This window comes from Candoia aspera, chromosome 12, assembly GCF_035149785.1.
Source record: "Candoia aspera isolate rCanAsp1 chromosome 12, rCanAsp1.hap2, whole genome shotgun sequence".
In the NCBI taxonomy this organism is placed as follows: domain Eukaryota; kingdom Metazoa; phylum Chordata; class Lepidosauria; order Squamata; family Boidae; genus Candoia; species Candoia aspera.
Window position 1 is genome coordinate 1,335,875 of NC_086164.1, and position 24,950 is coordinate 1,360,824.

Sequence of the window (24,950 nt, forward strand, 5' to 3'; positions counted from 1 at the left end):
CCCACCGATAATCATCTATCTATCTATCTATCTATCTATCTATCTATCTATCTATTTATTTTCATTTATTTCTCAAATTTTTACTACCACCCATCTCACCCCAAAGAGGGACTCTAAGCGGTCATCATGCCTTTCTTCCCTTGCAGCTCCATGTTTGCCCTGTCCATGCAAGCAGAAAGATTGGGCAGTGGGCAGAGAAAAGCCCACTCCATATTCTGAACTCCGGGTTGCCATTCCTGCCTGCGCCGAACCCCTCCACCCCCGCTTGCTTCCTGTGGCTCCCCGCTTCCCTTTCCCAGTCCAACCCTCCCTGCTTGAAAGCGCTGCTTGCCCTGAGCTGTTTGGAGCACTTCAATGCGCGGCCCGTCCCAAGCGAAAGAAAATGGATTTATTTGCCCACAACGCGACCTGATGGGAGAAATGTCTCTTTCTTGCACTGTTGGTTCCGTCCCTTTTGGGCCCTGCTTCCTCATCCCTAAAGCCACTCCAAAGGGGGACCGACTGGCACAAGTGACCCCACACAAGCTCTCTGGGCAGCCGCCAGCAATCCGGGTGCACCGCTGCTGTGTTAAACAGCGTTAGGGAAACCTTGCAAAGGTGAGCATCAAAGCAAGGGAGAGAAGAGGGACATCATCCATGAAGGAGCAACGGATATGAAACTGCTTGCCTCAGAGGTGCTGTGAGCTTCTTTATTGTTTTTTCAAGTTTGCTTTCTAAAAGAGCACATTTTTACCATTCCTCCCATGCCTTACCATCGCGCTCCACCCAGGAGAATGTCTTCAAAATTCTCTTTGAATGCATTTCGGAAGCAGGAGAAGGGGAAAAAAGAGGTTGTTCTCCATTTCTGTTAAACATGTGGCCTAGTCCCAGGTACAAAACACAAGCCAGAAGGTCTGGGGATTGCCACTCAGAGCAAATCAGGGCCCCAGAAACCAGAATAAAGACTTTTATAAATGGGTTGAAGTCAATGAATCTACATTGTCATTCCTCTGTCTGTTTTAATTCCCAATGCACTTGAGTGTCTTTATCGGAAAATATTTGTGGCTTATATTTCTTTCTTCCACTTGATTCTGGTCTATCTTCATTTTCCAAAGTCCGATATTTAAAAGTATATCAAATCATCTACAAATTGTACATCAAAGCATAAAAATACAGACACCCCCTCCCCTTTTCTTTTTTAACAAAGGCAGGAGCATTTGTCAAGGCTCAGATTTCAACATATTTGCACATCATTAAGGAAACATGCCATTTATTCTATTAACTGGAGCCCTCACACGAAGCCACTGGGGTCATGCTTACATTGACGCATGAAAGGGCTACCAGATCCAGGGACCAGGAGAGAAAATGCTTTGTTGCTATCTAGAGGAGTTCCAGTTTTTTGCAGCCCAGATTTGATAACCTAGTGAATGGTTTTAATCAGAAAATGATTTTAAAAAAGACCCCTTCCTCACATATTTTGGACTGTTCTTCATAGTTAAGTTTTCCTTTGTCACCTTCTAGTTCAGGATAGAAACATGGGCATAAACCCATAAACATCAGCCCCCATTTTCCTTCCTCTTCCTTTCATTCAGTTCTTTGCACTTTTGGCCTCAAATCAAATTCCAGAGTAGAAGATTTTGACAAAGGATAAGGTTGCCATGACAATAGAGTAATCACAAAGAACCAAAAATAGGCCCCAATGCTTTTAGAGCTGTTTTGGGATGTCAATGCAAGACTGTTTAACCTGGATGGATGTCAGGGCCAGCCTTGTTCCGAATAAGACACGGACTCACTTAATAGGGATTAAGGATTTCCGGTTTATTGAAACAGTACTGACAGAGAGAAAAATGGAAATGGGGGTGCGGTGGTGAGGTGTCCTGTTTATACCCCTCTTGTGGGGTCCCGTGCTTCTCCACCCTCCATTGTCCCCATTCCCCTTGATGGGTTTCTTGATGGCTGTGTGGGTGTTTTCCCGGTTGCTGTCCTTGTCCTCCTGGTTCAGGTGTGTCCTCCAGGGCACCAGGTGCGGCTTATCGCTGCTTATCTGAAGTCCTTCTATTCATCTGCATATGAGTCCATGGGTGTGGGTGCTTTGGGTGCTCGGTTTAAGTGTTGATTTGATTATCTGCTTCCTCTCTTTCTTAATGATCATGATCCACATTGTGAGGCTCTTTGTGCCTTGCAACGGGGTCATGACAATGGATCAATATTACTCGCCCTGCTGATAATTAAGGAGTTGCATACAGTGGGGAAATCTTCCCTGTTGTCTAACGCATGACAAAGGAGGATGTTTGCAGAAGAGTGTTCTAACACAAGGGAAGACCTGTTGTTGTTGGGATATCTTTAATGATTTGCCTTTTCTTTAATAAAGGGAGCCTGGTTTCATCTAGCAGCCTTAGGACTAGCAGGGGAAAACCATGGTAACCAGAACTTCTATTGTTCCCTTTAATGCCCTGTCACCCAGATATGTTCTTGCTTGCTGTCAACTCCTGGGGAGAAAGAAATGCATTTTTCATAAGTACCTGACGGAAATGAGCATCATGAGAATTAGTGTACTTAATTACTGGCAGGGAACGGTAGGAACTGTGTTGGGAACACGAAGCCAACCTTATTTAAAAGACTTCTCCCTTACTGAGCAAGGGTCGACTCACTGGATTGTTCGGGGGGGGGGCGGGAGGGGGCAGAAGTCAAGGTGGTGGTTGCAACCTCGCCATCAGGCAGCCATCCTGACTTTTCTGACACGTGCCCACGGGTGCTCCTGAGCCTTGGCGTTTCACACTGGAGCGGAGTGGGCATTCCCTTTAGCTACGCAGCATTTTCTGCGGATAACTTTTCTCTGTGGGAAGAATAGGTGAATTAAAAGTCAGCACCGGTTTTGTTCACTCTTAGCAAGCCGCACAAAACAGCCAGCTGTTCTCCAACTGTCCTTCTGATTTAGAGATGGCCCCCTGGGCTTACTGCCTACTCCACGAGGTCGTTCTTTCAGGGAAAGTCTCGGGACCGCAAAGTGGCTCTGCCGTTAGAGGCACGTGGCTTTAATGGGACGGGAATGCCACGGATCGGCACTCAGCGCTGCGCAGCCGAGGACCGCGGCTAACGGCGCGGGTAATTGGGGACGCGCTCATTGGTACCCGGGCTGTACCGTCGCCCCATTAGGGCTGTTAGCAGAGAATGAGCAGCAGCAGTGACCTCTCGGTGCCCTCGTTCGTTGCGAGACTTGGCAGGGGCTGGCTTGAGCCCAATTAATTATTAGCGTTATAGGTAAATGAGTTATTAGCATTCATGAATTCTAGGGCATGCAGTTGGCTGCAGCGCCCCAAAGCTTTGGAGAACCTGTTTTTACGGTTTCTTAGCACTGTAACCATAGGAACTAAACGGCTGGCAACCTAAGCCTCTGTAATTAACGAAGTCGCCGCGTTCTCACCCTCTCAAGCGTCAGGGAAAGGCGGGAAAGGCACCTCTCGGGGCGAGGAGACGGGCTCGTCCTCCCAGAAGGGCAGAGGAAGAGACGGAGCGCCGCTGTTGTTCCGGCGGCGGCGGCGGCGTTCCTCGTGGTGCGGGATGAGGCCGGGACCAACTTCTCCCCAGGCAGCCTCCGGCCTCCTTCCTTTCCGGCTTCCGAGCTGCAGCTCCGGCTGTTCGCTCGCCCGAAGTTGCCCGGCAGCCCCGAGTTCCCCCGTTCTGGAAGGGGAGTGAGCGAGGAGACCCCGAGGCGGAGGGCGTCGGGTCTGGGATCGAAAGCGGCGGGCCCCCAGAGGCCGCGCGCCTGCTTCACTCGCTCCCCGGGAGCTTGCAGGGGGAAAGTACGGCGCTTCCCTCGCGGCCTCTCTCCCCGCGCCTTCCCCCCTGGACGCAACGCTCCGCTCCGCTCCGCTCCCCGGCACTCCGGCGGGGCCGCGAGCCGCCCCGGCCCGGTCAGCACTCCCGCCCTCAAGCTCGGCAAGAAGGGCGCACAGGCTCCGCCGCTGCCCTCCTCCTGGCTCTGGCCACCGCGGGAGGAGCTTTGCCGCCGCCCCTGGAAATGAGCAGCGAAAGGGCGCCGCGGCCCGACCGGGAGCCGGACAGCGGGCGGAGACGGCGGTGCCTGGCGGTGCCTGACCCCCGCACACGGCCAGCCAGGAAGGTCCGGTGGCCAAACAGCTTTGCGGCCGTCCTCCTGCCGGGTGGACACCACGCTGCCCCTCGGTGGTGAGAGCGCCGGACGGTGCAGCCGAAGACCTGACCCGGGGCAGCGAAACGCCCCCCGGGAATGGTCTTCGGCGTCAGCTGTTACACTTGTCGGGCTGTGCAAATGCTCCGTCGCTTCGGCAAAGTTGGAAAATTTAAAAAAGGGCTCGAGATTACTTGCCTGGTCTGGGAACAGCTTTCTTCACCCGCCTGCAGTAAAAATGAACCAGATCTTTCTGGAATCATGTTTAGTCAGTCTAATCATGGCAGCTCTGGAAGCCTTGGACTTAGATGCAGAGCTTCTGAGAACAGCGACTGGATCTCTTCCTTCAAGGAACTGCTGGAGGCATCTAATGGGACATTCGCTTTTCTCAAAACAATTTGCTTCTTTGCATTTTTAAAAATTATGGTGATGATTTCATCTCAATCTGGCAAGCGTATCAGACAACAACAAGGACATTGCCTTTTCCACTTAGGATGCTCTCCAACTGTGTGGACTTCAAGTTCCAGAATCCTCAGTAAAAGCCACACTGGCTGGAGAATTCTGGGAGTTGAAGCCATCCCGAAGAGGAAAGGGCGAGCTTTGGGTTCCCTTCTTATGCTTAACCAGGTGTGTGAAAACTCTGGCACTGCCATTCACCAGACATGCAAAATCTGGTTATTTCTAACCTGGACTTTACGTTGTGGTGCTTTAGCACCTGAGATGTGAGCCCACCTTAATTGTTCATGGCTCCTTTAACATGTTGTGGCAACCCAGGAAATGGGTTCATTCAGTGACTTGTTAGATGAATTTGCAAACCCAACCATTGATTTTTAAGTGTGACAGTGAGAATACAGGTTGGCAACAGATTTGCTTAAAATCTTCACAGCACTTCCAGGATCCTTGCTGGCATGCTCTTTATTTTTCATTGATTAAAAAAAAGTGGCAGAGCTCGGGGTAGGAGGGGCTTCCTTCCTTCCTTCCTTCCTTCCTTCCTTCCTTCCTTCCTTCCTTCCTTCCTTCCTTCCTTCCTTCCTTCTTCCCTAGTCTGAAAATGTTCCCCTGTGTTCTAGGAAGCAAAAACAGCCCACATGTGGACAACTCAGCATCTGCTCCTTCAGCAACAGGATGCTCCTGTTCGATGGCTGGAGCTCAACACTGCAATGCAGCTCAGCCGCTCATCCAAAGCTCAACGCTGCTCCTCTTTGCTGCTAGTCAGATCTGCTAATGAGGTCCTCAGGTCCTTGACAGCTGCCTGGCCATTGCCAATATGGCTGCCTTCAAATGCCCTTAGCTTTTAAAAAAGCCAGACATGGCACACCACTCTGCCCAGGGCACTTTCTCCATGCAAAATGTGTTGCAGGATATAGCCTAAACCAGCACAAAGTTTTCCAGTGGGCCCAGAACAGAAGGACCATGTGAAAGAAGGTTTTCTCTGCAAGCACACGGTGGAGATTTTAGGAACGGTGCGTTCTGCCCTTTGAAAGCAAAGAGGTAGACCGAGCTTCCCAAGTTATTGCATTTGGGAGGATGGATACAGTAGCCAGTGATTCACCCAACCAGAATTATAACTTGGTTTTTATCCCCAGCTCCCTTTGCTTCACAGGACATGGACCCAAATTTGAATCAATGCCTTTTGGAGCCCAAATACCTTCCTCATTTGGCCCATCTGTTGTTGAGGCAACACATCCCATAAGCCAGTGATTGGATCAACTGAACTATGAAGGGAAGCTTCCATGGAGCTTCCAACGCACGTACCACCCCTGGACAGGACCTGGATCCTGAATGACACCACCCCGGGAGGCTGGGTGACTGCCAAGTGGGGAGAAATCCAGGCAGAGCACACAGTTCCCTTTCTGAAACAGCCCAGGATGGGAGCAGCTAAGCCAGTGATGTCCTGCAAGAGACATTTTGCTATTGAGGGCTGAGCAAAACAGGCAGAAAACTTGCAGTGTTATCTTAACAATTTGATAGGGAAATCTCAGAACATTTTTGAAAAAGGAGAATCAAATAATTATTCATTGCTAGATAATTCCATTTTGGTTCTATGAGAGGAGATTTTTTTACTTATTGACATTCCAAATGGACTTTTCCCATTTCTATTTACATCATGAATCAGGTGCATAATGGCTGAGCAAATAATGCACTACTACTGCCTCTCCCAAAAATGTATTTGGCCTTTCATTCAGATTGGTAATAAGATGGTTAAAATAAAAAATATGGAGTTAATGATGCATTGTTCAGAACACTCTTAAAGGTAAAAGCATTGCAAATGTTGGCGAAATCAATAATGCTGCTTCCCTTCAAATCACCTTGAAGGCAAGAACAAAGGAGTGATTTATTTATGTGAGAACAGGAGCTTGCAACCACTTAACTTATTAAAAGTATTAAGTGGTCTCTGTCCCCACCCCCAACTTTTGCCTCTTAAAAAGAAGAGAGGAAGTGTCAGGAATTTTGGAGTGACCCCGATGACCAAGACTGTCTAATTCCAGATTGAAGGAGGGGTTTGGCTCTTTTCCTACAGGTAGCCCTTGCTTGACAACCATTTGTTTAGTGACAGTTCAGACTTTTGATGATGCTGGAAAAAACAATTTATGACCGGTCCTCACACTTACAACCATCTCAGGATCCCCGCGGTCACATGATCACGATTTGAGCACTTGGCAACTGGTTCACATTTATGGCTGTCACAGCATCCCGTGGTCACATGATCATTTTTGACCTTCCCAGCCAACTTCTGGCAAGCAAAATGAATGGGGAACTGTGTGATTCACTTAACAACCACATGGTTCACTTAACGCCCACAGTGATTCGCTTAATGACCACCACAAAAAAGGTCGTAAAATTGGGTTGGATTTACTTAACAACCAAAATTCCAGCCCAAATAGTGGTCGTTAAGCAAAGATGATGGTTATGACCCTGCGATTGATGCTCTGTTGCTTTTTATGTGTGTTGCAAGCCAGCTTGACTTTTTGGACCCCCCACAAATGTCCCCTACCCTTGCAATTGCAGAACACCCCTCCCGGCAACTTTTGAATGTTGAGCAGAGGGAGCCTAGTGGGCTTTTACCCCAAATGCCCTCCTGTCCACTCCTCCTGTGTAGCATCTGGGTACCACAGGTGCCTCTGCTGCAGACACCTGGAAATGTAGTCAACTGAAACTCAGGCAATTAGCAAGCTCATCTTGTTCATTAGCAGGTTTGTAATTTGTTCTGGGTTTGTCCTTATGATGCATGAAATGCCTCTGTTAACCGATTTGGGCACAGACCAAAAACTGTAGAAGCCTCTGGGAAGAACGAAAGATGAGCTCCTTTCAAGGTATCCTTGCTTTAGATATGAGAGAAAACTTATTTCTGGCTTTCAGATCTTCCATAGTTCAGTGGGGAAGCTGGCCTTTTGTACATGTCGAGAATCTGTAGGGTTTGAAGTAACCCAAGGTCATCCCAGGCCTTGGGACAAAACTGGAGACCCCATTCTGGATCTCAAGCAAGGGGAGCCAACCTGCCTGCCAGTGAACAAATAGGGTTGAAGGTGGGAATGCTGGACAAGAGCCCGGAAGAACTTGGTTCAACTCCCCAGCCAGTCACAAAACTCACTTGGAATTTTTGGGTGCATACCTGGCCAACACCACCAACAGGTAAGTTAGTTTAGATCAGTGTTTCTCAACCTTGTCAGCTTGAAGATGTGTGGACTTCGACTCCCAGAATTCCCCTGCCAGCATTGCTTCAATTCTGGGAGTCGAAGTCCACTCATCTTCAAGCTGACAAGTTTGAGAAACACTGGTTTAGACACAGGAAGCCCATGAACCCTTCATAGCTAATGGTGACCTCCTCCTCCTTGGATACATTTAGCACCTGACCCAATAAAAGGTGGCACATGAACAGGCCACTCTCTCTGCCTCTAACCAACCTCATACGGCTCTAGTGAGGATTAAATGGGAGGTGAGATGTAAGATCTTTCAAGGTAGGGTGGGTAACATCAACATCATGTGAGAATACCAGTGACTGGACTGGGCATTGTGGAAGGGCGCAGTCTTCTCCATGTATCTTTTAATCTTGGATTGGAATATATTAAGAAGCTGGGGGTAAAGGGGAGCTGCAATTTCATTTTTAAGGAACCCCCAAAGGAAATGTGGCCTTTGAATTTAGCCCTATAGCCAGCCTGAAATAGAACAACATATATGTACCGGAAATCTGTATGCAAAGCTTTAATTGGGATGGATAGAATAATGATGGGTATTACTCTGGAAGTAGCAATTTTCCTAGCAGCACTTAATTTCATAGGTGCAATATAGCATTTTTGCTATACTCATCAATTTGGCATACAGGACCTTTTCTCCACAATTGGTTGGGTCTGTTTGTAAGAAGGCATATTTCATTGGAAGGTCCACAGGGATGAATGAGTCCATAAACAGGTGTGCCAGAACTGGTTTTGCAATGTTTCAATGAAGATCCAGCAGAAAAGGTCTGAGGAATTGGACCCAGGAGCCCACCTAAGCCAACATGGCCAACCTTGGATCTTCCAGATGGGCTGAGATTCCAGCTGCCTGGAAGTCATTCCAGCTGGGAATTCCGGGAAGAAATGGCCACAGATGTTCGGAGGAGGCCAGACTGGGCACAGTCTTTCTCCAAGAACAGATACTAGAAAGGTTTGCACGTTGTGTTAAGCCATAAATCATAGCTTTAAAGGCTGGAATCACGTAAGATATGAAGCCAGAAACAAACTAGGTAGTGCGTGGGATCAATCTGCAAGCATGCAAGTCTGTTCCTATCACAAAAGCTGTGCCAAGGACTGCCCCAAGCTACCTTAAGAAAAAGAAAGAGCAAACAAGTGGCGTCCTGATCCTTCACCCCCTTTTTGGAAATATGAAATCCAGGTGTTAAAGTAAAACCTGTTTCCATCATGAATGTAAGACTGAAGGAAGATGATTCAAGCCCCCCAACATTGGGTTCAGGGGTACCATTGGGAAAAAGGTCCTGGCACTGTCCTGCACAGTCTCTCGAGTAGCACAGGCAATCAAGCCTCAGGCATCCTTCAAGCAAAACTTGGTAGAAAAGTGGCCCTCTTCCTATTGCCTCTCCGTTGATGGTCTGATGCCAGTTCGCCGCCTCCTGACATCATCGCAGCTAAGACAACCCTGGAGGGGCTGCTCTGGCCTGCTTGATGAAAGGCAAACAGAGATTGTTGGCAGAAACAGAGGCCAAGGACAAAATTCAGCAGGCAGCTGATGGGAAGCCTCCTTTACACCAGCTGGAGGGAGTGTAAAAATGGAGAGCGGGGGAGAGAGCAGTCGTCCTGTGGTGTGAGTCAACTAACTGGGAGAGGGCATGGCTGCGTCCGTCACTGCACACAAACAGGTGTGCTCTGCCCTCCAGCTCCTGTGGCCTGTGGCTGATGCACTGTTCTGCCTAAAGGTAGGGACAGCAAAGTCTTTCCTCCCGCCCAAGACTTTCCCTGCCATTGTTCTCAACGCCAGAAACGTTTCAAAGAAGGACCCAACAGCACAGCTCCAACCCCCAACAGAACTGAACAGAACAGACCTTGGGTGTCGTTTTCCTGTCGCTCTGAACACGTGAGTGTGCTGGGCTTGTGTTCGGTCAGCAAACGTCAGAGCAAGGTGCCAAGGCTAATCTCTGCGGTGAATCTGAACTGTATAGAACAGGGTTTCTCAGCCTTGGCCACTTTAAGGTGTGTGGACTTCCACTCCCAGAATTCCCCATATAGCCTTGCTGTCTGGAGAATTCTGGGAGTTGAAGTCCACACATCTTCAAGCGGCCAAGGTTGAGAAACCCTGGTATAGAACATGGCATCAGTTAATTCAGCAATAACTTCCAGTCCCTTCCTGTGCAGCCACGCTGGCACCTTGCTTGCAGCCCACCCGTCAGGACTTCTCCCAAGGCATTTCGATCTTGACTGTCCCCCCATCCCAGTGCAGGAGCAGATGTAGGGCAGGATTCTGCTGGGACAGAGGCAAGCCTCTCAGAGAATTTTTAGGAGTGGGGAACGAGAACTTGACTCAGGTCCGAAGAACCACCTCCTTATCGGTGCAGAATGCAGTTAAAAAAAAGTCTTCTCCCTCTCTTTCCAGCCCCCAGACACTTTTTGCCCACCACCCACACAAGTGCATAATTAAATTTAACAGAAGCCACCCACATTCTTCAGCTGCCATGGAAAAGTACTTATATCTAATAGCTGTCCTGGTCATAGCAGAAGGCTTATTACCTTCATTCTCTGCGTGCCACTATTTATCTCTCGCTTCCTGGCAGCCAGGCAAACTAGCTTCTCATCTCTTGACTTCCACTGTGAGAAAAACAAGGTGGAAATGACACAGAGGAGAGCAGAGCCTATACTTGGTGGGATCTTTCAAGCTGTCTGGGCAAATAGAGCACCAGGAGCCTCATTTTTCTATCTATGAAATCAGGTGGACTATTTGAAAGCCAGGAGCCAGGGTGTGGTCCCTGCCTAGAGGCAGCCTAGACAGCTCCTTCCTCCCTCCCTCCCTCCCACCATATGGCAAGTCAGTCCCTTTCCTTCCAGAAAGACTTCCTTGGCCTTAACAGTTGAAGGAAACAGGAGCAACCTCCACCATCTATAGGTCAGTAACATCTGCAGTAGGACCCTTCTTTATTCAGCAGGAACAAAGAAGCAGGCAAGCTGTCAGGATCAGCAGAACTCTTCATTGGGAGAAGAATGACAAAATGTGGGAGTGAAAGAGAAGCAAGGACGTCTAAAAAATTGACCATGGTATAGTCTGCAGTTCAAAGTCAGCCTCAAGAGGGAGATGGGAGACCAAATGTGCTTGCAAATCTCACAGCTACCAGGCCAGCCTAATTTTTGGACAGCTCTTATTATCAATTGGCCCATCCAGAAGGCATCTTCCTCCGCTTATCAGGGGCTTCTAGGAGTGGTAGGTTCACCTCTTGCTCTAAGCTATCAAGTGGTACATCTCCTTTTGGCTTAGCATGTTGAGTGAATGCCAAAAGTGGGATTAGTAGAACGGCAAACCAGGACACTCTGGCTTATGTAAACTCTGTTGTTGACTGTTTCTAGTTCTCATTGAGCCTGAAGATGGTCAAAATCTGACAACCATTCTTAAGGCTCAATTCCATTCTCCTTCAGGACTACTCTGCTTCTCGTTCCCCACACCAGAAACCGTGCTTCATCTGAGTGTAAAACCAGAGTGTGCCTCCATTGCATAGTTCCACTTTTTCAGCTCACAAGAACCAACGCCTATTTGTTTCTCTCCGGCCTTTCATAATGTGGCACAAAATTCCAGCCGCGAAAAGAATGAATTAAGAATCTCTTTGCCACAGCTCAACATTTGCTACCATGAGGCAGTCCTGGAGGGGGGGGGCAAATTTGCCCCCAGTGCACAGCACACAATTTCTAACTGAGCATCTCTTCCTCCCCCATGTGCCTTGCACTCCCACAATGAAGCTAATTCTAGATGGGTTTATGCCAAGCCAGGAAATAGATGTGCAAATTCATCATTGCCCATGCATAATTTAGGCCTTATTTGCATAGAGTAAACAGGCCATCATTCCTGTGAAATGTCAGGCAGGTGGTGTTGCTAATGAAAGGAAGAGGCTAGGATGGAGGTACATCTTGAAACCTTGTGTGCTTTACTGTTAGTTAATAAGCAGGAAGGGTACTGGAGGAAGGAAAAGCTCTTGTTCCCTTAACTTGAAATGACAGCCAAAAGGGTAGGAGGTCCTGAAAAGTAGTTGGACAATTCCACAATAGGAAGTCATATCTTGGAATGGTGGGGCCACTTATGGTCCTATTGGTCAAACCAACATCTTAGGCTGATGGAACCACTGACAGTCCAGTTGGTCCATATCAGTTTGGGATGGTGGGACTATGGATGGCCCTGTTGGACAACTTGGTTACAAAGAAGCTGACATTGCATACATGTCCCATAGGAAGCTGTCTTGTGTCACAGCACATTAAGGGCTTCTCAAGTTCAGTCCTAGATGATCAGAAGGCAGTGGTGCCCCAACACTTGAGAAAGTATCATTCAACCCAAGCCATCTATAACGCTTTGAACTCCAAATGTCAGCCTGAGATTTTGTGCTTTATCTCTAAGCCACAATCAACCTTGCAGAAGGCCATATCCAAAAGTCTTTTCACATTTCTGAGTTATGTAGCAGAGAGTTTGTCACAACAGTCCTTTTTCCATGGCTGTCAGGCTTCTCTTGGTTCCGACTGAGTAACTCCTGCCATCTTCCACATATCTTCTAGCTTGCAAAGTTTGGTGGGTTTGCTCCGAGTTGCTTCCAAACATGGCCTTTGGCATGCCTGCATATACTAAAGGGTGATGAGCACATCATGAAATGTATGTTGAATTTATCCCAGCTGATGTAGGCCTCTGTCCCATGACAAATGCCAATCTAGAAGTAAATGTCAGATCTTGCTACCTCAATGCTACCTCAAATATCCTTCCAAAAAAAAAATTGAGCTGAAAAACAGAATGTCTTAAATATCAAGCAGCTTGCCCAGATGAGGGCATTTCAGCAGGACAGTAATGAAAGGGAAAAGGAGAAATAAAATCTCTTTCCCATTCTCTCCCCTCTCCCAGCACACACCTCAAAATATGTAGCTGAGATTGACATAACAATGTGCATGAATCCTGTCCCTTTACTACTCCATGCTCTTCAGTCCATCCTCACCTTTGGCAAAAATGGAAGAGCATCATGTAGAAGCAGGACCCCTGAGGGGACATTTGCATCCTTCCAATGAGCAAACTCTTCCCTGGGCCAGCGGCAACACAACACGGAGGCACCTGCATGGTTAGCAAGCCATCTGCAAAGACGTTGTTCATCACGGAGAGATGTTAAAATAAAATGTGAGGCTAATTTACATGTAGCCATCACATGAAAGCTATGTCAGTAGTGCAAGGGATGTGTGTGTGTGTGTGTGTGTGTGTGTGAGAGTGAGCATGATTTACAGCAATTAACTGGCACAAAAATAGCGTTGGGCCTGAGACAGAGAACAATGATGGGGTCTGCTTTTCATCCCACGGTGTTTTGATGGAACAGGCAGCTTCACACTCTTTAACGAGACAAAGCGGCCTCCGGTTCCAGTATTATTCATTCATTCTCTCTCTGCTTTTATCTGGGCACAGACAGTCACCCTTCCAGAGTGAGAACACGGAGGCGATGTCGTCTGTGTGCGAGAGAAGAAGTCGCCTTTGCTTCCAAGAGGGAATTTCTCTTGGCAGTTGCTTCAGCCCCATCGCCATAAATCTCAGCCGCCCCACTCCCCCCACGCCCATGCGGAACCGCCCGGGCGAACAGCCTCTCCCCTCTCCCCCTTGGTGCAACTGGCCAGGCCAACAAAGCCCCAGAGGTCCTCCTGGAGGGTCCCTCACCCCCAAAGGAGCACTTCATGCATTATGCAGAACCGACGCAAGCAAATTCCGACCAAGCCATTCATGAAAAGGTTACCCCTTTTCCACCCCTTGCCAGCGGGCCGTAAGTCATCCCCCAAACTCTTCATGTTTCCCTCCCTTTTGGCCTCTGCTGACAAGCAGCCCCAGAGTCATAAAGCTGACATTTCAAATGGAAGACTGCAACTTTTATTGTGGCTTGATGGAGAATTACGTCAAGATTTGTGATCCTATTAACCTGTGACCCAGATTGGTTCGTCAACCGGATCTGCCGGAAAGACTGTCGCCATTGCTTTTTTCCCCTCTCTCTGAATCTCAGAGCCCTGGCAGAGGAAGGGAGGGAGGGAGGGAGGGAGGGACTGAGTGGAGCTGAGCTGAGCTAGGGGCAAAACCCTCCCTTCCTGTTTTCATTGGAGTGGGCAACTTGCAGGCTTGAGTGGCCTCAGACCTCTTGACTGTGGGCTCCCCTCTAATGCCAGCACAATTTGGGCAGGAGGCTTTGCCATTTTGCCCCCACATTCTTCCAGCAGGCACTTCTGTCTTCTCCAGGTGTCCTACAGTCCTGGGATTTTGTAGTGGTCCCCCATCCATATACTAACCGGACCTGGCACTGCTTAGCTCTGTGGTTAGCCAAGACCCACTAAAGGCTGCCATCGGCTATAGCGCCAGGCATAAGACAGGCTTGTAAAGCGTCTTGCTACTTCTCCCCACAACCCAGGCAGGAGAATTACAAAAATAAATGGAGAAACTCACCCCCAGCTGCCTTTCCAAAGGCAGTTCCCACCCACGCCCCTCCTGCAGCCGTGGCTATCCCAAAATATCCTAACGGGCCCCTGAAGACTCTTTACACCAGACAGAAGTGATGGAGGTCCAAAGGAGACAGAGTGGGTATTAGATGTGCCCCGGGACAAAGGAGCATGCATGTTCCATAGATCCCCCCCCGCCCCCATTATTTGTATTAGCATTTCCATGCCATTGACTATTGGGCGTAACATTTTTATTTATCCAGTGGAATAGAAATAAAAAGAAAAATGACTTTCAACTGCTGCCCCTTTCCAGAAATGGAAACCAAAATGCTTGTTGCCACCCCCGCCTTTCTTTACCTGCGCTCATCTGCACCGAGCTTAGCTTAGCTCAGTTGACCCCAAATATCCTACAGGAATTTAATCTCCAAGGTCTTTTGCAGGTTGAGATTGCAGCATCTCCTCTAAGCCACCCACCCCAAAACCTCTTTTTGGTTAGTTTTGTGGAAATGAGACTCCATTAAATGTATTAAATCATCCCAGCACTTGGGCCAAACTTCCATCTCTCGCTGTTCCAGCCTTTTAATAATACAATGGCACTAAGAACTATGCAAATAAATGCAGAGCTCGGCTTGGCATTGTTCAGAATATGCTTTAATGGAATGTTGCCTTTTCGCCCTCTGGGGCATAAATAAAGTCTACAGGCAATAAAGATTATTAATCAAATGGCTGATTCTTCTACTTTGGAAGCTCAAGCTCAGACATTGCACTAGCTCACAGCAGGAAGAACCAGCGAGGAATGAAAGCTTGTTTCTTGGCTGTTCGGGAATCAGCCACATGGATCAGCACCGGCTCCCCACAGCCTTCTTGGGCAGCTGAGCTAGCCTGTTGCAGCAGAAGAACAGAAGACCATAAGCTGTGCCCTGCTGGATCAGACCCCTGGGCCACCTAGTCCAGCAGATGTTCTCCCAGTGGCCAACCAACCGCATGAGGAAGCCCACCAGTCTTCCAGCAGATGGCCCCCAGACGCAGTCCCACCGTCACGAAGGCCCATAGCTGTTCATCCCCAGCAGAAGAACAAAGGCTCCTGTGGAACATAACAACATAACCGATTTTCCCCTCGAAGGTCATCCAGACCTTCCAGCAATCAAATCGATCCCATACCTTGGGTCCCAGTTCCTGGAAATGAGATGCTCCAGCAGAGAATGTGTTTCTTCTCCAAATGCATTGAATTCTTAGATGCTTTAGGACTGGAGGAGGAAGACTGGAACGGCCGTTAGTTGGACACGGGGAAGGGGTGAGAGAGAAGCCCAGGAACATACAGGAAGTGGGGGCGCAGTGGGAGACCTTTTGCAAAGGCCAACCAATCACAAGGGAGTTCAGTGGTGGAAGGCAGAACACCAGTGGGGGCCATTCCATTTATTTTTAACCTGAAATAAAAGTTGGTACAATCTGTTCAGGATGAAAAATTATCTTGGTAAAATTGTACAAAACAGTGCATATCTCAGCCCCTGGATCAGAAGCTGGGCAAGGTTGGATGAGAACATCAGCCTACCATTTTCACAAATCCTTGGGCAGCTTATTTGGATTCGGCAAAGCGTTTGCTAGAGACACGTGGATTGGACTAAATTCAGCTCCTGTTGGTGTCACATGGATTTGCCACTCTGCTCTGTCCCATTTTCTATCCATCTTTAAAAGCCCTGCCTACATGACAGAATGCAACTTTCTCTAATAAACGTAGTTTAACTCCTAACATTTTTTGCCAGTTTCTCTTGCTTTCTGAAATGCAGGCTTGCCAACTGCTGAACGCTTTCTCCTTTTTGTCACATAAAACATTAGAAATGGCCTGCAACTTTGCCATGGCCCTGAGGTTCCCAACTCATGCACTCTGGAGGATGCGCATTGCCCCTGCTTCAGAGCTTTGTGGCCTTGTCTTCGCAGGAAAATTCACAGTGCAAATTATGGAGAGAGGTACAACCCCCCCCCCCGTAAAAAAAAAAGCCATTTGCTGCTTTTCCCGCAAAGGGGGGTGGTGAAGAAGAAAGGCGTTTTTTCATGAGCTACTTCCCTGCTCCCAACAAAGCAGAAAATTAGACTGACATTTAAAAGAAACGAGTGCTTGTTCCCAGATTCTGTCTCCTCTCCCCCAATTCTCCCCACCAGCACCACACACACACACTTGTGTTTAAATTAGATCCCAACTCTTTCTGCCCTGGTAGGACTTCGTGCAACATTTCTGGCTCCTGTCGCAGAGGGAATGCAGAATTCCGCTGCGTCCGGCTGTTTTTGGCTCCTGACTGACAAGACCCAGAGATGATGAGAAAGTGCGAGAGAGAAGGTGGCGGGGAGCTGGTAGGCACCACAGATAACCCCAGGCTGGGACACCAAGTTGCATAAGGCTTGAGAGCATCAAGCAAAGGGTTCAGCATGAATTTTTCAGGAAAACAAAACCCTCGACAATAACAGTGGATTCAAGACGGAGGCTGAAAAGGTTCAGGAGTGGCAGCTGAAGGCTGTAATTCAGGCTGAAGGGGGTTAGAATTGCAGGCTTAGGAAAATGTTATTCTCGGTGCCTTTGGATTTGTTAACTATCCCACCGGGCTGAAATAATAAAACCTTAAAAGCCAAATTTCCATCCCTAGAACCGGTGGGAGTAATGCCCTTTGCCAACTAAAGGGCTTCATCCCCTGGTCTGGATTTGTGCTAAACTGGAAGCCTCCCTGTTTAAGCCAACCAGCATCTATGGAATTCTGAGCGTGTTGAGGGCACACTCCCAAAATGGCTGCCACAAGCGGGCAAGCCCTGCCGCAGAACCCATCTTTATTAGGAGGTGAGTCTGGAAGAAAAGATCAGAAAGGACAACGGACATTATAAGAACTAAGATGGGGGCACTGGTGTCTTCCAACATTTGCAGCAAATGGTGTTTAACACAGTGTCTCTCAGCCTTGGCAGCTTTAAGATGTGTGGACTTCAACTCCCAGAATTCCCCAGCCAGCCTTGCTGGCTGGGGAATTCTGGGAGTTGAAGTCCACACATCTTAAAGCTGCCAAGGCTGAGAGACACCAGTGTAACATCTGCAAGGCATTCCAAGCAGGGCAGCTTTGGCACGACGGGGAAACCTCGTCTGCAGTGCAGTTGCTAAAAACCACCAAGTGTTGGCCGGGCCAAAAAGGAACTACCTGGGCCTGCAAAACTGGGTCCACGGCACACTTGTCTAGGCCAGTGTTGTGTTTCAGCTTGTTGATTAAGGGAACCAGCTGCCAATTTTGCATCTCGCCGGAACCAAGCTATCGTGGGAAGCCATCTGACAGTTTGCTTGGGCAGGTGTGAAGGTAGCAACTGGCTTTTGCATGAGCACGAACTGAACCCTTTGCTCCAGAGCCTAAGCACAGCTATTTCTGCGCAGCTGAAACCAGAGATGGCTGGCGCCGCCCCCCCCCCGATCATCAGCGCCATTTCATACAGAAACATGGCAAGCTCCAAATTAGCTGCAGTGCCCATTAGCAGTGGAAAAGCAACCAAGTTCTGAAATTCACACTTTGGAGGACAAGCAGCAGCATGTTCTTTGAGAACAGAGGTTGCCTCTGACCTGACAGTTTTGCAAATGGAAAATTTGAGTCCCCAATTTATTTCTTTTAAAAGGTGAGGGCTACATTAGGGTCCACTGCCCCTATCTGATAGCAAAATCCCTCTTGGGTTCCACTTAGCATAGGACAGCTCAGTGCTGTTCCCAAGCCTTTATCCATCCAGGCAGCACTTTCCAGGTTTTAAAACTTTTAATCAAATTAATTACTCACAGAACTTCAATCAGCTTGACCTGTAGCCATGTGGGCCTTGATTTCAGGGCTGGATGCCAGCAAGTCCATTAAAGGAGACACGGCGGGTTGCCTAGAAAACAGAGTTCTATTCCCAAGAGTGAATGGCCCAGAGGCCCCTCTGTAGCCCCCACTTCCAACAGCTGAGCCAACAGACTCTTCCTGCCCCGTGGCAGAGGAAGCCATTTCTGCTGAGGATTGTTCTCCCACTACAAGCACTGCACTCTCTCTCTCCAAACCATGCGTTGTAGTGCTGTTGCAGAAGGCAACTGCAATGGCAAGGAGGTTTTGGGGGGGCACCCACTGCCCCCTGTGCTGTCCTATGTAAAATGGCTTCTCTTCTGATGCTGGTGCACAGGAGGGCTGGTTAAAACCTTAGCTTTCCCAGAGTAGACAGACTTCTACTCCTCTTAATTAGTCAGTTTCTCACAATCTGGCTCAAGAGTAAAATGCTTGGTCAAGACCAGCCACAGGGCAGGGAGGGCACGATGGATGGGCTGGTAGGATCTCACTTCAACTCTTGAGAACTACGAGCCTAGAAGTATGAACATCGCCTACTCCCCTGGGCAACAGGTAGAGAAAGGGAAGGCTGATAGATGTATACCAGGGATGACATCTTAGTGGAAATACCCTTGGCAATTATTCCAAAGCTTGGCTTTTATTTAAGCTATTGATAAGGTGCACCCACAAACCATGTAATAAATGTGTATTTTGTAAAAGAATAAAAGATGGCAGCCAGCTGAACTGTTCTGAGCCCAAGTATAGACCTACGTAGAACGTCAGGAAGATGACCTTGATGGAGATCTGAAGGAACTGATCCCTAGGCAGAAGGGGCTGAAAGATTTTTATAGTCCGGGACAGAAGGATACCATTCAGCAGCAGCTCAGAGAGACACCCCCTTGATTCACTGAGGTATAAGGAGGACGCAATCTGACTTGCAAGATTGATGTTGGCCCCGCTAGGCAGACCAGGCTAGGAAGTCAACTCCACGTGAAGGCTAAAACCACCTTTATCGAACTCGTGCATCAGGCACATGACCTTAGGGTCTCAGGGGAAGAGAAAACAGCAGATACTGCCTTGTCAGGCACCTATTCAGAGCACTGCTATTTGCTCGTAGCTGAAAAGCTGGAGATGCTGCTGCTGCAGGGACACTGCCAGCAGTTCCACCACTCTCGAATGGAAGGTCCTGCCCAACACAACAGGGCGATGGTGGCATCCTACAAGGCCTGCCATCCAAGCAACCTGGATGAAGGTGTTTGTCCCACAGCAGGGACAACCAAAGGCCACCAACCAGTCTGTCCTGTTTGAAACCTGCAAAACATCCATGGAAGCCCTCGTTAGCTTAGAGCAGCCATGTCAGAGCGATTCCCCTTTTCTGCAAGCTCACAAGCAAACCGAGAGGGAAAGGGGGCAGGTGAGGGCTCCAAGGATATAGGACCAGCGCTACCTTTGTCCATTTCAAGCCACGGCTGGCACAGAAGGTGGCAGAATGCGTTGGCAGGGCCACCTAGCCAGTGCAACAGCCCCAAACACTTGCTTTTCAGTGAAGAAGAGTCATCCTGACCAAACACCAGTTCTGGAGGTTCAACGCCGAGGCCCACCCGACTTTGCACGTACAGCGGATGGAGCCACCAACAGAACCTCTGCTTGAGGCAGCAACATCTCCTGATCTGGAGCCAGTGGAAACACGTTAAAGGCTATTTCCCACTGCTGGGCCTCCGACCTTCCAGTGAGCCACATAACGCAAGGGTGGCACAGGATAAGCTTCCTTCTCCTTTCTCTTGGCAAAAGCAGCTTTCTAAGAGATTCAGCAAGGATCAACAGGGGGAGAAAGGCGAATCCCCATTTCTACAAAATACAAGCTGCGAAGAACCACCAAGCCGCTGTGGGAAAAACCATGGTGAGATAGCAAGATGCTGTACTGAAGGCTTAAGGTCTACTCTGAGTTCCCCTGAACATCCAAGGAAGGGGTCAAAGCTTTTTTGCGGGGGGGGGGGGGGGGACAGGACAGTGTGCAATGAAATAAACAAACCTGTACACCAACAACATCATGGTGAACTTTGATGCGGCCACAATTACATTGCACGAATACACGAAATAGTAAAGCCAGGGCTCTCTTAGGCAAATTATTCTGGGAAGCTGGCAGGCAAGATGGAAAGTTAAGCTGTGTGAATGCCCCAAACCAAGCTCTGTGGTTAGGACAAGGCAATCCGTCAGTGTTCCAGCACAATCTTGCCCTTCCCAGCACTGCCGGGCAGCTCCACGGCTGGAGAATAAGAGGCGAATTTCTCTTTGACAGTGCTCAGCTTGGATGAAGAACACTTAGCACCCAAGGAGGCCGGTCTTGACATTTCAGATACGGAGGAATTTTTGGAAAGCCCGATTCGTAAAGTAAAGAAAACCCTGGGGTTGTGGTGCAATACTTTCAGAAGGCATGAATGTACTGAATCGGGCCAAACACAGGGGAGACCCGCAGACCCTCCCCTACAGCATTCTGCAGCGTTCCAAGAGATCAGGTGTCGACAGCTGGACAAGCAGCTTCCTGCAGCTGTGCTCAGCACCATCGGTGAAGCAGCTGCAACTGGAAGAGCTTAAATCTGTAAGGGCTGTAGAAGCCGCTTTTCTCAGCATAGAACCCTTCCAGAGCAGCTGAGGATGCAAGGAACGCATGCCTGGGAAAGAGGCGGCAGAGCAGAGGTTTGGAAGAGAAAGGAAGTTCACTCCAAGGCTCCCACAAGGAGTAGAAAGCATGGTGGACCTAACCATTGGCAAAAAGCTGAGCCTTCCAACCACACAAAGGCGGCTGGGGGCTCAGAACGTCCCCGTGCAACCTGGCCTTAAAGAGCGACAGGACAAGCGGCCATCACGAACCGCACAGCTTAGAAACTGTTCCTAATGTTGACAAACTACTGTGCAATTTGCAGCATCCTTCTTCAGTGGCCAGGCTAGTCAGAGCTGCTAAGAATTCTACTTAAGCACATCTGGAGGATCACAATTCCTCCCTTTTGCCATAATTCTAGCTAGCAAGTGCAAAATTATAACACTGAGCCATTATGATTTTAGGGAAAATCCTATGGACTTGCCCCGGGGAGGCCATTCAGGGTCCTAGTTCCTAACACGGAACTCCAGCAGTATTTTCTCAAAATTCTGCTTGTTGGAAAAAAAAAAAAAAAGACGTGTGCACCAGACTGCGCTTCTGAACTAGACTCCCAAGCTCCCACCCACCCCACAAGGGCTGGTCCTCCTGACTCCCAGCAAGCTAGCTGATCCCCTGCCATGCTTCTGTGCCCAGCATGTTTGGATCCTAAGGCCACACAGTTCTGCACTGCACATAATAAAATGTGAATGAAGCCAACCTGAAACCAACTTCCGTATTTTGGGGAGGGAGGGAATGCTGGGCCTGAAAGACACCAGCAAGAATGGGACCGCTTAATTTTGCTTTCATCAGAGCTCTCCGTGCAGTTTTCTGGATGAGCCTGGGACCCCAATCCTCCGATGTGGCACTTCTCCTCCCACACACAGCCCTGCACACAAGCCTTCCCCCACAGCGGAAGCCCGGCCTTCTCTACTCAGCCTGTCAAAGCCCCCGCCTCTGTGCAGCGCCCACCCCTCGTCCAGACCGAATTCACCACGGGCTCTGCTTGGCCATCCCGGGGGAGTTTTGGGGAAAGTAGGTCAAGCCTCCCATTTTGGACTCTCCTGCAGAACTGGCTCCCAGCGTGTTGGGCTTCCCACCCACCACCCAATATACACAAGTGTTACCTGGCAACAGGAGGCAAGAGAACTAGAAGAGCAGAAAGGAGACCTTTCTTTAAAGAACAAACTCCCAACTAATTGCCGTTAAAGGTTTTATTGAACAAAAGAAACAGGGTAGTCTGAATTCTCTGAGCAAAAGCAGCTCTGTCCAAGCTGTGTTTGTGCTAAATAACCATCTTAACTGAGATTTTATACAGACGTGTAAGAGGCCAAAGGATGCTGGGGGTGGGGGTGGGTGGGACAAGTGGAGCAAAGGCAGACTAAATTTCATCCAGGGGAAACTGTTGGGTCAGGATTTTAGTGGCTTAACACGTGGGAGTTCTAGCCCTTGTCTCCTTAAAACCCGGTGCAGGTGTCTGACTGGGTTGCCACACAACCCAGTCCCAGCATCACTGAACTGGGGGGAAGAGGTGATGGATGGCTGGTGAGGGGGAGAAGAGGGAAGGTCGGGGGGGGGGGGAAAGAGAAGGAAAAAGGGGAGAGAAGAAAAATGAAAACCCTCAGTTAATGCTTCGTTTCTTCAATGGGCCAGGGGAGGGGAAACCCACGGATCCGGGGTCTCCTCAAGGTGCCCTTCTTCGCTGGTGGGCTTCTCTTGCCTTTTCACGCTGAGCCACAGGTCAGGCCCGCTGAGAAGTCCAAAATGCTCCTAGAAGAGGGAGGTAGCTGGGGCCAGGGAGCTGCTGAAACCTGCATCAGCAGAGGCGTCCTCTCCCCCGCCCCCCCGTGAGGAAGCTGTCCTCCAGCGTCAAGGCTTAGCAAACAGGGGCTCTCTTCCCGCAATCCCCCCCTTCCTTCCCTCTCTTGCAAGTTATGGTGCTCCCGATATATAACTCCGAGGCGCCTAAAGCATCTTAAATGAAGGAGACCATCACCTGGTTTTCCCCATTGGTTGAGCGCCTGGCCCCAGGAGACGCTGAGTTCAGCACGTGCGGGGGCCCCTGCGAGAAACACTCCGGATCGAACAGCACGTGTAGCTTCGTGCCTTCCTTCTGAGCCCCCCGCCCCACCCCGCCCGTTATGTGCCAACGGCTTCAGGGCAAGCCCGACAGAAACTACTGAAGACAGAGACGAAGAGGACCCGTGATGCAGCGCAGCAGGGTCGGGGCGGCCCAGTGAGCCCGGAGAGCGCTCTCAAGGCGCTGAAAGAGGGGACTCCCGTGACGGCGAGCCCAGGTTGTCCTCGGGGGGGAAGACTGTCAGCGTGCAGGCCCGGATGCCCCCCAGGGACTCTGGAAGGTCAAAGACCTTGTGCCACTCATCCTTCTCAGGGTCGTACTTCTGGACTATTTCCACCATGCAGCGGTTGTTCCATGAATAGCCTCCGACCACGTAGATTTTGTTTTCAAAAACGGCCACGCCAACATCGCTCTGGCCCCGCAGCATCGCCGCAATCGGAGTCCACTGGTCCAGGGTTGGGGAGTAATATTCGCAGCTGAGGACGTCATCGTAGTCGCTGGTGCCTCGGAAATGGTTCCCCCCGATGACATAAAGCTTATCGCCCACAGTACACATGCAGTGGAGGCCTCGAACAGTGGTCATCGGGGCCTTCTGAGTCCATTTGTCTGTGTCGGGGTCAAAGCACATGAGCTCCTTCTGGAAAGTGTCGTGGGTGATGCCACCTGGGGGACGGGGGAGAAACAGAACACTCAGGGGAAAGCGAACGGGCGGGCCCAGGAAGGGAAGTTCGAAAACTGACAAGGGTCTTTCTGATTCAGAGGGCCTGACTTACCATTTTGGCAGCCTCGCCACCCTGCAGGGGCCCAAACGCACCGTTTCAGAGTGAACATGCGAGTATTTCAGCCCGCGGGTCTCTGCCCGCTGCTTCTCCGATCTGCGTACCATCCCAGCCCTGGGACTGAGGCCTGAGCCTCCGTTTTCAAGGCTAGGGACCAACTGCCTGTTTTCATCTTCTGCTTTGCTTCCCAAACTCCTTCAAGAGTTTGGAAAGGGTGGCCCTGGCCAACAAAACACGTCCTTTCAAAGTATCTTGGAAGCCAAGGTTGGAAAGGTTTCTAAATGCTACCGTACTCCTTCCACATGTGTATGATTTGAGTGAGCAGATACAGAAGCCACATTCCAGTGAAATGTACAAAGGTACATGTATGATACACCCAAATAACGGGTGGCATGGGGCCAGGTCACCTGAGGGACTGCCTCTTCCGCATTACATCAGCCCGTCCCATCCAATCGTGCAGAGAGGGCATGCTGTGGACCCCGTCTGTAAGAGAATTTCATCTGGCGGGGTCCAGGAAGCGGGCCTTCTCTGTGGTGGCGCCCGCCCTCTGGAACATGCTGCCACGGGAGGTGAGACTGGCCCCATCGCTCCTGGCCTTTCGGAGGAGTCTGAAGACCTGGTTCTGCCGCCTCGCTTGGGGCGGAGAGGGGGATAGGATGGCTGCTATAGACCACTCCTCCCACACTTGGGACTGCTTTAGATTCTTGTGCCACTTGGACTTTTTTATTTGTTACTCTTATTTATATTATTTATTATTGTAATTTTATATTGTGGATTTTATGATTGTTGTTTTAATTGATTACTGTAAACTGCCCAGAGTCCCCCGAAGGGAGGAGATGGGCGGGGACAATCTGGATGGATGGATAGATGGATGGATGGATGGATAGATAGATAGATAAGTGTACCGGTTCCATGCAAATTTCTTTTAAAAGCATCACAAATGGAAGTGGCCAAAATGAACTTTTTGAAAGCAAGAAACTGGGTGAAATAGACTGGAATGACTACATTGAGGAAGCTCCAGTGTGGCAATCTGAGATCCAGGAGAAGCAGGGACTGAACCAGGCTGTCAATGTGCCAAGCAGGTGCCCAGGCAGCGTGTCAGGTCCTCTCCCCGACACCTGAATGGCTGAAGCATTCTACCTGCTGATCTCGCCCAAGACCTGGGCATTTTGCTCCAACCCGAGAGGAGTGGAGTGGAGAGGCCACTTGCGATGCTGGCATCCAGCCCCCACCCCACCTGCCCACCAAGCCCTGGAGAACACAGTTGTTCAGGGGATGGTCATCTTTTTTGTTCTCAGGTTTTAAACCACATCAGGTTGGTGTAAATCCGACAGAGAGAATCCACAGACTCTGTAGCTTGAACTCTGCTCTCTTCTCTTCCTCTT

At 49.5% G+C, this 24,950-nt stretch overlaps 2 protein-coding genes across 7 annotated transcripts in view; both read right to left on the reverse strand.

Moving 5' to 3' along the window:
- Positions 1-1,776: 1,776 nt before the first annotated feature.
- LOC134504497 (collagen alpha-2(I) chain-like) lies at positions 1,777-15,387 on the reverse strand. The gene is made up of 3 exons (XM_063313745.1): positions 15,258-15,387; positions 3,404-4,281; positions 1,777-2,468 (listed from the first exon to the last, which is right to left on the reverse strand). The coding sequence occupies exons 1-3, from the start codon at positions 15,385-15,387 to the stop codon at positions 2,436-2,438; spliced, it is 1,041 nt and encodes a 346-aa protein (XP_063169815.1). The 3' UTR covers positions 1,777-2,435.
- A 6,518-nt stretch (positions 15,388-21,905) lies between these two features.
- KLHL13 (kelch like family member 13) overlaps positions 21,906-24,950 on the reverse strand; it is a 46,742-nt gene continuing 43,697 nt past the window's right edge. For all 6 annotated transcript variants that reach the window (XM_063313390.1, XM_063313388.1, XM_063313389.1 and 3 more), the window contains one exon: positions 21,906-23,449. In XM_063313390.1, the coding sequence (XP_063169460.1) occupies positions 22,962-23,449 (488 nt within the window). In that variant the 3' untranslated portion in view covers positions 21,906-22,961. The remainder of the gene's footprint in view (positions 23,450-24,950) is intronic.

Coding starts and splice junctions, on each gene's coding strand:
- LOC134504497 (XM_063313745.1), bottom strand. CDS start 15,387: ATGACCTTCGAGGGGAAAATCGGTTATGTTGTTATGTTCCACAGGAGC. Junction 4,282..15,257: donor GGCCATCTGCTGGAAGACTG/GTGGGCTTCCTC, acceptor ACTTTGCCGAAG/CGACGGAGCATTTGCACAGC. Junction 2,469..3,403: donor TTTCCCTGACGCTTGAGAGG/GTGAGAACGCGG, acceptor CTTTCTCCCCAG/GAGTTGACAGCAAGCAAGAA.